The sequence below is a fragment of the Megalops cyprinoides genome, chromosome 6, assembly GCF_013368585.1.
Source record: "Megalops cyprinoides isolate fMegCyp1 chromosome 6, fMegCyp1.pri, whole genome shotgun sequence".
Taxonomy (NCBI): Eukaryota; Metazoa; Chordata; class Actinopteri; order Elopiformes; family Megalopidae; genus Megalops; species Megalops cyprinoides.
In genome coordinates this window covers 21,950,548-21,964,215 of record NC_050588.1, presented here as the reverse complement: position 1 = coordinate 21,964,215, position 13,668 = coordinate 21,950,548, and the positions used below count along the sequence as shown (strand labels likewise).

At 47.4% G+C, this 13,668-nt stretch overlaps 1 protein-coding gene across 1 annotated transcript in view; it reads left to right on the top strand.

Moving 5' to 3' along the window:
* Positions 1-13,668, top strand: part of gnai2a (guanine nucleotide binding protein (G protein), alpha inhibiting activity polypeptide 2a) — an 85,237-nt gene that overhangs the window by 57,181 nt on the left and 14,388 nt on the right. Inside the window, exons 2-3 of the mRNA XM_036531900.1 lie at positions 8,538-8,580; positions 10,794-10,935. Of these exons, the coding sequence (XP_036387793.1) occupies positions 8,538-8,580; positions 10,794-10,935 (185 nt within the window). The remainder of the gene's footprint in view (positions 1-8,537; positions 8,581-10,793; positions 10,936-13,668) is intronic.

The following is a 13,668-nucleotide window of genomic DNA, read 5'->3' as shown; positions in this document are numbered from 1 at the left end:
TACAAGAGGATATCGGTGTGTGGTAGAGATGATGAACGACTTAAATGGTTTGTTTTCCAATGTTCTCTTTCTTCCCTTGATCTCCTGTGTAACAGGCCAGACAAAATGTGACATCATTCTTCACATCACATCTGTTGGATACACTTGGGTGTTACTTCAGGTTCCTTCAGTTGATGTACTTTACAGAGTCATTGAAACGTTGCCTTGGGTGGTTCTGAGAGGAAATTAAACCCAGGGAAAATTTTCGGTTGGATGTACCGAGCATTTAAGAATTGTTCCTCTGAGGGCTGTTTCGTTGGGAATGCTGAGCTCCCGCCAAGTAAACTCTTTCTCTGGAGTTTATGTGTATATATTGACTTTTTTTCCAGAGGAATTACAAGTTTATATCCGGCTTCAATTTTAGTTATTTTAAGCTCTGTCTGAGAGCTTATCTGCTGATATGTTTGACCAATGAATGACCCCTTTCGCCCTAAATATTCATTCATAATCACCCAACCAATGCCAGTTCTTGGAGCAGAAGAGTATAAGAGGCCTACCGTCCTAAAAAATTGATCTCACAATCTCCTGTGGGCTGCAGGCTAGATTAGGGCTACTGTTCTGCTGTCTTGTCATTTTAAGGAGGTCCATATTTTTAACTTTATTCATATTTTTCATTACCTTGCAAAGACCCAATAATGACTCCCTCAGAAGCAATTGATGAATCCCATCGTAAAGCAATAATAAGGGCCCCGTCTCCCCCGGGACTGTGCTGTTCCGCTAATTAAACTTTGTTTTTTAATAAGCAGAGTCAGTTTCACCCCGGGATCAACAATGGGATTATTTCCCATTGCCCCAAAGGGATCAATTAATCCTTCCTAGTTAGCCATTAGCAGTATTTACCTATAGCCACTGGGGAGGGAGCGGCCGGCTCTCCTGCTACTGTCGTTCTCTATTGTACTGCTGTTTATGGGGTAAGTGTTTTATTTTTCTCAGGTGGCGCACATCTCAGGGCCAGGCTGTTGTGCTCCAGATGTAATCCGCAATATTTCTTCTTGCTGCCCTGCCTTGGGCTGCTGGGAGAGACGGCGTGTCTCTGAACCGCAGTGAGAGCAGGGAGGAGGAAGAAGGGCCCGCTTGGACTCATCTGCTGACATGATGCATGAGTTTGTATGCTCCTGTGCTTCAGCGTTTCTGCATTTCCTGAACTGAAGCTAATGGAAGCAGTCAGAGGCCTCCTCTTCTCTCCCCTCACGGCTGCCAAGGACAGTTTAGCACCAATGGAGCTGTGTGAAGAGTGGAGCTGTGTGACAGATTGAAAGCCAGTGATTATTGATTGGACAGATTGCCAAGGGAAAGGGCTTCATTCTCCCTTTCCCTTCTTCTCTCTCTCACACACACACACACACACACACACACACACAGGAACACACTTTTCAAGAAATGGTCCTTTGGTGAAGTTTGTTCTGGCTAAACTGGCTTCAGTGCGGCACACCGTCTCTCCCCATCGCCCTGCTTTTCTCTGGCTCTCCCTCCTTGCCTCTCCACCGGGGGCAGCTGAGGCCAGGCGAGGCAATGCTGCTCTTATCGGAGAGCCGGAATCACGGGTAGAAGGCAGGTTACCGCTGTGGGTCAGTGCTCAGCAGTGCAAGGCCGGGCAGCCTCTCTCCACAGCAGCTGTTTTGCATTTACTCCAGAGGGCATCCTGGCAGCTTGTCCTGCCCCGGCTGAGGCCCTGACATCACCGATAATGAAAGCAATTTCCCGTCCCTTCCTTTGGGTGAGATTTACAGGAAAACCCCACCACAGGCCGGGGCTCAGCACGCCACTGCTCCAAAATCTAATGACCCTCTTCCCCCCAGATATCCCCTCACTTAATCAATGAAAGGGAGGGGGTGCCACGGTCGTGACCTGCATACAAATCGCGCCAGAGTGTGCCGGGGAGCGCCCCTTCCTCCGCCTCCGTGTTTTCGGAAAAGGGCTCCACGCTCGCTGTCCCGACGAATTAAAGTGCGCGCCCCAGACCACCGCGGCTACCTCCGAATGTCCAGTTGCTAGGCAGCGAGGAATATTTGTTTCCTCCGTATCCCGGGAATCTCGGGCTCTTTGTAAATAGAGTGTGGTCCCTGTTTTTTTGCCCGTTGCCTGTGTTTTTCCTCGGCTCTCTCACTCACTGGCAGCCTCCGTCACGGTGGTAAACAGGCCTAATTCGTTTGCTGCTGTTTCCCTGGGGGGTTGCACACGTGCGTTGCAGTACAAAATAAGACCTCTCTATAAAAGTGCTCGAAGAGCTCGGCGCTGTGTAATTTGCACTTCGCTCCCCGCTCTTGAAAACACATTTACTAAGTGGGCCGCTCTCCATGAAAGCACCGTTGGCATGTGGGCTGGGCTGTGGGTACAGCCGGTGTTTGTGTCCCATCCATACTTTAGCCAACCCAGGATGAGGTCACCGGCTTGTTGGGTCAGCGGCACTCAAAACACGTCTGGTACGTTATTTGCTTAGCAGACGCCCTTATCCACAGCGACTTAGCTTATGTGTCATCCATTTGTACAGCTGGATATTTACTGGAGCTATTCAGGGTTAAGGGCCTTGCTCAATGGCAGACTTTTAATGTGCCACCTGGAAATCAAACTCGCAACAAGCTCTGCTCCTTAGCACTACACCATACTCCTTCAAAATCACACATACTTGTTTTCAAAAGCCTCATCATTTTAATTTCCCTTTCACTGTTTTGAAGTTTGGTGGTCAGTTGAAAAGGAAGTGCTCTGAGCAAAAAATAGCCCATTGAAGTAGAACAGATGGTAAACTGCACCTATTGCCTCCTTAACAATGTGAATGAGAGTAAGAGTGGTTAGGTACTGCTTACCTTGTTATGGAGGCACACTGATATAGAGCCAGTGGCAGCAGCTGCTTGGTGTGCACTTTATGTGCACCCTTCTGCCTCAGTCTGCCAGGCTGAGATTACCTGGACAGCCCTCAGATAGCAGCCTATAGTCATTTAAAAAAATAAAACAAGAATCATTCCACCGGAGCTCCCTGAGTTGGCTTTCTGCTGGCACTGCAGGCAGTCCTGATAAGAGTGACAAACTGAGGGACACTGAGAGGACAACCAGCTCATATGAAATACGCTGAGCTTCCAGGCAGTGATGAGTACGCCTCACCTTAAGCTCACTCAGATAGCTCCTGATTGGTTCAGTTGTGTAGGCGCTGGTCCCAAGTGCAGGCGGAGGCCGACAACCCAAGACCTTGCAAACCGGAGTCCAAGTTAAGCCTTTTGCCGTCAGTTTGCGAGTTATTTAGCATAGCGTACGCAGTGTGTTTCAGCCACTGGTGTTGCACAGACAGTCTCTTACTCCTGTCTCTGTTGCCGTTTTGAGTGGCCTTTATTTTCCCGCTTGCAAAGAGAACCAGCCCTGACGTGTTAGGGCAGTGAAGTGCGGCTCCTGCTCAGTCTCCAGGCCTAGCTCTCTAGGGCTGTCTGAGGCCCTACACCACCCAGAGGCCTTCCACTTTTGCTCTGAAAGATGTGAGGAAGACTTTGCTAATGACTGCGCCCCTCCCTGCAGTAGACTTCCTGATGGTGCCGACAGAGTGTTACCCAGAGTTCTGTGCTGCAGTTGGAGGCGCTGTAATTAAAAGCAGAGCGGTTGTGATTGGTTGGGAAAGGTAAACAGCTGCCTGTCATTGGTGCAGTCTCTCAGGGGCTGTAAAAAGCCAGCTGCTTTGATGGATATACCCATTTGGATTAGTTCAGCTGTCTTTAAATCATACATAATTGACAAACAGTCCTTCGGGGTGGCGGTAAATGAGGTTTAGAAGCTTTCATCTCCGACTCCAATGTCCACATTCAATTATCAGCCAGTTCAGCTATTTTTCAACGTATTCATTCTCATTGTAATCAAATGTTTTGACGAATTGCCATGGGAGCCTGTTGCCCTTTTTTCAGTTTCCGCTCGGTTTAGATGTCTTTGAATGCGTTTGTTTTCTTTTGTAACCGGAGGATGTTTTGATCAATTGCTTCCAGACCCTTTCGCTCTCCTATCTGCGTTTGACCCAAAGTGAATTTGGCAAATTGGATTTGGCTGTTTGCTCTGCCAAAGGTCCTGCGCTTGGCATCTGTCTTCTCTGCCAACAGCTCCGAAAGGGCGGGCTTGTGCTCCCCGAAATAATGGCCTTAATCGCAGTGATTAAACAAGTGTTATTTTATTGACACTTTGAAGCTGGAAAATGGCGATTGCATTTTGCTGCTGCAGGACGTTCGTCAGAGCACAGTGCGTGCTTTCCTTCCAGGTGCGCTTTTAAAGGCCCCGCGTCTGCTGGCCCGGCTTTGCGTCCGCGCCCCTCTCCTGCCCGACGCCCCGCGTCCCCCTGCTGGCTCTGCCTTTTCGCGCCGTGAGCAGAGCGGGGGTGATGGGGCAGAGAGAAGCCGTCTGACGCTGGGTTATTTTGGCTGCACTGGGAAGCGGAGGAGCTCTGAGTGGCTGTGGGAATGGGGCCTCCGGTGGGAGAGCGGCGTTTCTGAGGGCAGCTGCTTGTGAAGTATTTAAACCAATCAGGCAAGAGCAGGAAGTGTGCTTTGACAGCATAAGGCTAGTCAGGAGACCTCGTTTGTGTATTAATATGCCGGTATGGGTTCAGGAGTCCCTCTGTGGTGGTGAGACTACTCTGTTTCCAACTAAATGCACGCCCCTCACATTTTTAAATGTTATATGATTGCCTTATGGGTTGTTTGGTATCTGTGTGCGTGTGTGTGTGTTTGTGTCACTATAGGTCATAAGTCTAATAAACACGTAAGTCTATAAACAGTTGAAAATGATATTATCCCAGCTGTCTTTCATAAAGGAAATCATTTTGAGTCATCAGCCTCTTATTGAATTTCTCTCTCTTGTAAATGCACACAACACCGTAAACACACACAACACACTCAATAACAGGAAGGTTTAGGCTGAGGGTATGCGCAGTAGTAAATGAATAATCATTTCCTCATGTTACTTGATCACCTTTGGCTCCCGATCCTGCAATAAACTGTGGAGCTCGGCTGAGCCTACCTCAGTATCGGTGCCTATAATCTGCGGGTATTTATTCAGAAGACTCCAAAGGGCATGTTTATTGCTGCTCTTTGTCAGTAGCCAACAGTGGAAGGGCCACAGGGGGAGAGGTTGCAGTGAAAGGTTTGGATTGGATGCTCTTGCTGGCTACACTGGGATCAGGTGACAGTGTTTGCCCTGCAGGAGTGAATGGTGTCCTTTCCTGTAGCTTGCTGTGGCTGTAAGTGTAGAGCAACACCAGCAACCCTATAGACTCTTCATGGGTCCCTGCACTTCGATATTCGCCCCTCTCCTCAGTCACTCGGTGTAGCATGACCTGCGCACCAAGGGCTGATATCCGTTGGATATCATGGAAAGTCCCATTATGGTTGGAGAAGGGGTGCTTTCCACAAAAGCTTCATACTGTCATCACATGATGTTTCCCTGGTATGTCATTCACTCGGCATTTCTGGATTTTGGTCACACCACTTCACGATTGCTGTCTTCTTCTAGGGTAGAAATGCATACATTTGCATCCACCTGCATGGAATGCATCCCCCAGACCTGCCTTGAGGTGTTTTTTTAGCCACACATCTCTATGGTGTATGAATTATCACAGATGGACTTTGGTTTGGGAGCGGTGCATGTCATCAGCTTGGGTGCACTCCTCAGCCCCCCCTTCCTCTGCAGATACAGCGCCTCACGCTACGGGATGGTGTCCAAGCAGACGGGAGCTGTTGACATACCCGGCATGCTCTCTGAGCCCTGGCCCACGGAGGGAGCGTGACTGCCTTCCCTTTTTGGGCTGAAAATGAGCCGCTCCCACGCCGAGTGTTTATTCCGGGCCGGTACATTACCTGGCTGGATACTGCCACCAGTCCAGGATTAGAGCACATGATGAGTCACGGCCTCACTGCCGGCTTGGAGGTCAGACTGTCTTTATGGACTATGGGAGAAAAAACATGGTCTGATAGCCACAGGAACCTGTGATTCAAACCTAGTACTTATAGAATTGGACTTGTTGGACATGTTTTTTATGTTTGAACCATGGGCCAGTGCAGAGAATGTCTGCTGCTGTTCCCTTTTTTAGCACTGCTTGCCTATTGTAAACTTGGCTACAGAATGAATAGAAGGAGCTGGTCATTATTTTTGTTTGTTCTGTTGAGTTGTGTCAAAGAAAACAGCACCTGATACTCCAGAATCCAAGCAGCATCTGTCAGAGGTAGAGAATCATTTTTTAATGTGCCTGAATGGATCGATCCCTGTCTGAAATGGCCAACCCCCAAGTCATGGGTCATGTGCATTGGTGCCACTGTAATTGCTGCTCAGAGATGATGTGTGTCAGATCAGCGTCCTCTTCCCTGTGTGTATTAGCACTGAGGCCTGAGAAAGCCCTCCACTGAGGTGTGGACAGATGTGAAGAAGCACGCTATTGACCCACGTACATATTTTAAGCAATCGGAAATGAAGTTACTTTGTTGCTTAAAACCAGTGGGTAGTTCTCTGCATGTCTGTGTATTGTTAACCCAAACAAAGTGAAACCATTTAGCATTTAGATGAACGTATGTACTCGTGAGTAGAATTTCTACATTGTCACCTACCTGCAGACTCGTACATTCCGTACATTAACGCATACCTGCGTGCACGCACACAGACAAGTGTGCACTGACACCGTTACGAACGTGAGTTTACCAGAGGTTGCTGCATGCTGGGAGATTGTTTACTGGTGTGTGAAGGTCTCCTCACAGTTCTTTCTATCACATCTCCTGCATCTGAGAACTGGCCCAGTGGGACAGAATGACCCACATTTCTCCAATCAGTTTACATTCTTCTTTATTGCTCCCTCTCTCACTCTCTCTCCCACTCTCCCTGTCATGTTCTCCCTCTCCTCCTCCATGTCATCTCTCCCCCCCTCTCTTGCTATACATACCTCTTCTCTTTCTCTCTCTCTCACTCTCTCCCTGAATAAAGTTAAACTAAGGACACATTACAATGTTTGGAGGTTGAATGGCAGAGAAGTTACTTCTTCCTATGAATTAAACAAAGATGCTAATGCTAAACCATCTCTGTGGTGGTCTCTGGGGTCCTCTCTAGCATGGAGACAAAAATCAGAAATAAGGTTGGAACTAGCTGGACCCAACCAGATTAAACTGCCAACTAACATAGCTAACTGTAATTCAGAGTTTTTGTATCAAGCATTAAGTTATGTTTATGCTTGAAGGGTCTGGGATAAATGAGAGCATGTGTGGGTTTGGGCGGAGTGGAAGGCTAACTCTGTGTTGTAGCCCCTGATGAGAGCTGAAATTGGGATCTGGATGAGTGTTATGCAGGTGACATGTTTCCTGGGTCATGTCCTGAACCCCTGAGGAAGGGCTGTGTGTGGCATTTCTCCCCAGAGCGCGACTGGCTCCCAGTTGAAAGCGCTTTGACTGGGTGCCACAGAATTATGTAACATGGAGTGGTGCACTTAGAATACAATGACTGATGAGGACTTGACTGCCTCAGGCTTTTAGAAACAAACAGAGTTAATAAGGAAGCGCAACATCCCGTGGAACATTTTTCGTGACATGCTAATACTGATAATAAACAGTCATGTCTCAATATGACAGTGGAGAAGAATGTCCTATTGCATCAACCCATTAAGTGTTGAGAGGGGGGTCTTTGGGAGTGGATCAGGGAACAGTAATGTTTTTCCTTCCTTTTTGTAATGCTCTCTGACATTGAGCTGTCTTCTAATGAGCTTCTAGTGTACATCAGTTATTCATTCAATTAGGAATCATTTCTTTACTTCAAATTTAAAAATGGTGGTGAGTGTTTAGTGAAAAAACAAATCGGCAAGTATTTCAAAATAAACCTTGTGCTTGGCATCCACACACAAAGCAGAGACATAACACAAGGCTGATTTCATAAATCCTTGCTACGTTAAACCAGATGCTTTTACTGGGGTTAGATGGTCTCACAGAGCTGGTCTTTAATCCATTGCTGGGTCCACCTGAAAGACCTGATTGACAGCAGCTCAGGGTGATCTGGGATCAGTGAGAGGTAGTAATGAGGCAGATGTAGAAATTGATTGAGAGCGACTAGGGCAAATCTGAGATCTTTGACAGACAGCAGTGGGGCAATGCGTAAACTGAGGGAGATTCACTTGGGGTGATCTCGGTTCTGGGACAGTGATGGGGGGTATGTGGAACCCGACACTTTGTGACAGGGCGACTTGTGTTCTGTGGGAAGAAGTGTTCATAGCAGTCTGGGATCAGTAGGACGTAGATTAATGGTGACCAAGTAAAGGAGGGGAAGCAAGTCAGACTGAGTTGGGAACAGAACAAGGTTGAATAAGATACACTTGACTGTCCTTTTTAGTGCCAGGCTTGGTTTCTTTGCCAACAGACAGAATTGAGAGATGAAGCAATTACAGCCTTTCAGAGATTGGGGAGGTTTAGGTTGGGGTCTGTGCCAGCCTGGTGCTCTGATTGCTTACAATAGCCTCTAACGAGAGTGTATTTTTAACCACTTTGTCTTTTTCCCCTCTGCAGGTGCAGGCGAGTCGGGGAAGAGCACCATTGTGAAGCAGATGAAGTGAGTAATGCTGTGGTATTTCCTCTGCAGTTCCAAAATATACACACTCACACACGTGCACAAATACACACAAACGCATACAAACGCTCACTCACACATGCACCTTACCGGCAGCTCACTCCCCAGCCATTGCAGGCAGCCGGCCGTGACTGAGGGCTACTTCCAGATGGAGGAGAGAGGCTCTCGCAGACAGGCTCTTCAGTAGGCTGCATCTGAGCATCTGCGGAAGTAGTCTCACGTAATGACACATAGCACTCAGAGCACTGACACTCGAGCACAGACCCCAGTAATCTTGGATGTTGCCTCCATGTTGACTATAAGCACCCAGCAGTGCTCCTGGTGAGGTGTTGGTCGCATGCAACTGCCAAAAGGGTACAGCAAGAAGACAGGAGCAGTGACATGTGACAAGGCTCTGTCCCAGAACAGAGACACCTCTGTTGCAGCTCTGCCACCATGTAATAACTGTGTTTCAGGGACAGTTTGTGTTTAGAGCACATGATGGTTTATCTTCCTCATTGTTTCTTAAGGAGTAAGTATTAATATTAAATACAGCCTCACAGCAGTCTTAAAATAATTCTTGCAGGTTTTAAAAGGAGAATTTCTATGCTGTGGTGTTTTCGGAGCTACTAACACTGTGGTCACACTACTGCCCAGGCATTCACATGACCCTACTGTGTATACACATGCACATAATTAGCCTCTCACACACATGCATGCACATTACTGCCCTCACATACCCCCCGCGCCCCAAAAAAAGTACACACTGACTCAAACACACTTGCTCTCTTAGTCTGTCTCACACACACACCCTCAATGGCTTAATTATTTCCCCACATTCCTGTGGACAAGCCATGCTTTCAGTGCCCCTTTCATCAGAGGCACTTTATAAAGGTAGGTTATTAACACAGTCACAGAGATGCACTGTAGTCTCACAGCAGGAGAGAATCTGGGGAAGACAATGAAACTGGCCTATTTGTGTGCAATTATAGAAGACTCATCTGCAGAGATACTGTACAAAGGCAATTATCTTGATTACATTTGGAGAAAGATTGTCATAATTAGCATCTGTAGCTTAGCTTAGGATAAATCAGTTTCATTCAAAAACATCACAATTGCTTGCCTACCAATTATGTAGCCCGTTTTATTAAATGAACGAAACTCTTATCGTTATTTCCCACAGTAGAGATTGTTCAGCCTTTTATTGGAAATCCTTATCTGTACATAATGTAAATCCTTAAGCTATTTCTTACATTCGTGCTTAAAGTAATAGAAGATGCAAAGACAAGTTCATTGGTGTAACATTAGAATTGATTTAGATTCATGGGTAGTGTCAGGTGCATAGTCAAGTCTACTCTATGAACCTGCCTTTCTTTCTCTCTCTCTCTCTCTCTCTCACACACACACACACACACACACACACACACACACACACACACACACACACACATAAACGCACAGTTTTGTGTATAAACCCTTCTGCGAGTAATGATATCGGACACGCTTCAGGCAGGAGAAGCTACTCCATTTATCTCAAGGCCAGGGAGCGCTCTCTGTAGACTCGGTTCTCTTTTTTTTGTCTGTCCCTATCCTGTCTGTAAATATTTGTGTGGAATGTCAGTGAGATGCCTGACTCTCCATCTGGGCCGAGGCGAGACCGGGCCCTCCAGGGCCGCTGGGTCCGAGACCGTTGTCTCCATACACTCCATTCCACCTGCTAGAGCGCACCCGCACTGACGGATACTGGACATCATGAGAGCAGAAGTCTGTTCTTTTAAAGGCTTTAGATGGCATTAGGTGTTAATTCCTTTATATGAGAGCAGAGAGAGTATGATGACAGGCACAGGCCATTTAGCCCATCTCAGCTTGTCAGTGTGTCTCTGCTCCACTGCAAATCCGAGCTATTTCTTCCATGCCTGTATAACGCTTCACATGTACCTTCTGCCATCTGCAGAGAGAAGCTGTGCTTTCACATTCATAAGTAATATATTACATAGATGAACAGGGTGTGTTCATCAAACGGTATGCAACTGTCCTTTTCATTGCCAGGTTTGGTTTCTTACACGTTGCTGTCATCGTTCCCCCTCTGTTTGTAAATATATGAAATGTTTTCAGTGTATGAATACGGCAGTGTTACTCCAGAGTAGTGCAGTTTTACTGCAGATATTGCCAGGATGTTTAACTGTGCATATGTATGTGACTCCCCCTCTTTCCAGAATCATCCATGAGGATGGATACTCAGAGGATGAGTGCAAGCAGTACAGGGCTGTGGTGTACAGCAACACCATCCAGTCCATCATGGCCATCATCAAGGCCATGGCCAACCTCAAGATTGACTACGAGGAGCCTTCCAGAGCGGTATGTCCCGCTTGTGTGGGTGTGTGGGTGGGTGGGTGGGTGTGTGGGTGTGTGTTGTGTGGGTGTGTGGGTGTGCATGTGTATAAACTCCTGGATCACTAGGTCACTGTTCAGTTATTCACTACAGTGAGTCTGTAGGGTGGCATTGGCAGCAGATAAGTCTGTTTTTTCACTGCGTTTTGGCAGAGATGATTTAAAATCCATGCCTCAGCTCCTTGCAGCCTGCAGAATCACAGCACATACATCTCAGCCTGTCACATAATTCCAGTTTTCATCAATAATTTTATTGCTTCAAGTCTGAGTAAAATTGATTATTCAAGCTTTGAGGGTAATGAACATTCCTGCAGCTTGTTGTAGCATCCTGTATAATAAAACCCATTTTTTCCCCACTTACCTGATCCCTATTGTCTCATTGAAATCCGAACATCCAGCCTGTTTTGGGTGATATGTGCACTTGCTCTTGGCTTACCTTGCCTCCGAGGCAGAGATGGATGCTTTCTCAGCACCTGTGGGGGCCTTTTCCTCGCTCCAGCACACTCCAGATACATCTATCAGAATGGCAGTGCTGCAGAGGAATCGCCTAGAGGCAGATGATTTGCACATTAGAGGCAGGCCATTGCTGCAGAGCTTAAATTGAGCCCGAGCAACCGCAAAAGATCACAAAAATGCCTCCCAAACCAAAGCTTGCCTGTGACAACTCCTGTATCAAATCCGCAGTCGTCACATTGCCATAGCTTACAGGAGAGGCTCATGGGATTGTTCTGCAAGGAAAAGGATGGACACCTTCCCTGGTGCCTAATCCTTCCCTGGTAAGGTGCAAATCACTGAGCAATGGGGGTGGAAATCACACAAAGCTGGGTGTGTGCTAACAGCAGGGCCTGTGTAGAGGGCTCCAGTGTAATTGTGCTTTTACAAATAACTTGCCTGGAGCACCACCAGGCTATTTGCTGTGCTTACTACGGCCACCTGATGCTCGCAGTTTGTTCTCAGAGCAGGGGCTCAGGGAGGTGAAAAGGAGAGAACAGTCGCACCGTAAAGAAGGGCCTCTGGGTCAGGGAGCAAGGGGGTGGACAGCCACTGTGTGCTCACTCCTGGAGGCTGGACTTGGTATGGGGTGTTGCAGGCAATGCAGCCAGGCAGCATTAAGAGGAAGCTGCTAGCAGATTCCCCACGGGGGGCCTAGCTGGAAACCGTGGGGGGGGGCTAACAGTCCACAGATTACATTGGCGCTAAGTGAATGAGAAAAATTAAACCATTAACCAAACCACCCCCTCACCCTCCTTTTTTCACCAAAGAAGAGTCACGGAGGCCTGCTTGCAGGTCAGTTCATCAGTCCACGTCTCCCAGGCTGGTCTGTCTATTAGCGAAGCGAACGCCACATTTAGTACAAGGAACAAGAGACCTGCTCACTTCTGGCCCAGAAGGGGGGCTTCATATTGTGTAATACTGTGTTCCATCTGAATATAGCGCAGCTCTTGTCATACAGGCCTTTGTTTGGCTGGAGCTTTAGAGACAGCTGCCTCTACGGTGCAAGCAGGAACAATAAAGATACATTTAATCCATTGCAAACAAACTGGTTTCTCCCTGGGACTTTTGCCAGTATGCTGCTAACATTTGCTAATCGTTATTGTCAATGGGATTGCTGTAGATGTATTTTAAGTAATAAAGTCTCCCCCTCATGTCCGCTGTAGCGGCACATGTACTCCTCATGGGGTAGAGAGCAACTGGTAGAGGCCAGCATGGACCAGCATGCCATGCTCCTTGGTGTCTCACTCCGCCATGTGTCCTTCCTCACTCATCATCTTCAGATGGCTTTGTCTGGTTGTCTGGAAAAATCTCGAGTCTCGCTCTATGCCCAGAGACTAGGTCTCTGGTTTCCATGCACCCTGGGTCCAGTCTGGGGTAGGTGTTCTCCTGTTATGATTCCAGTCTGTAAATGCTGGAGCCACTGTGTTATAGGTTTTCTATTTTAATTATTCCTATCTGTGGGTTTTCTGTTGTTACTGTATTTTAGTGCATTTACTGCATTTACTATGCTGCTGTTACTCTTGTGGCTGGAGGACCTTGGAATCCTGCATAGAATGACACATAATTCATGTTTCCACTCAGTGGGGAAACAATGCAGGTTTGATTATTTGAACAGTGGATTAACTGAAGTGACAAGTCAGTTATACATTCATTAAATGTATACATCCCTATGTCTGTAACTACTGAGCATGCAGAGGCTCAGTGACTTCCCAGCCATTGTTCTGCCTCTGCTGCTGTCATTAGAGGTGTTAAGCACAACTGGGCATACCTCTCCCAGCTGTTTACACAGAGTGCTGCCCAGAAACTCCAACATGAAAAAAGAGTACCCTTCTTAAAGTTCTGACTGATGGCGTGTGGACACTCCACTGTGCCGCTAGTGGGAAGGTTGGCCAGCAGATGTAAGTGGTGATGCTGCAGGGAACGGTGGATGTGGCCAGTAGTCAAATTATTACTTTGCATTATGACCGTCCTGTGGCCATGTTTTAGGCAAGGCATTACTTAAAGAACACATGACGGCTTAATATTTACTGGTTTATTGGTCTGACTCATACACCTGATTCCTGAATGGCAGTCAGGTGAGGCAGAGAGCTTGATTGGCGGGCGTCAGGTGTCTGCATTACCACACAGGGACGTGCCTCTGCAGGTGCGTATGAATCCCCGAGTTTCCAGGAAGGAGCTGAGAGCAGCAGCAGGCTTGGACCTGCC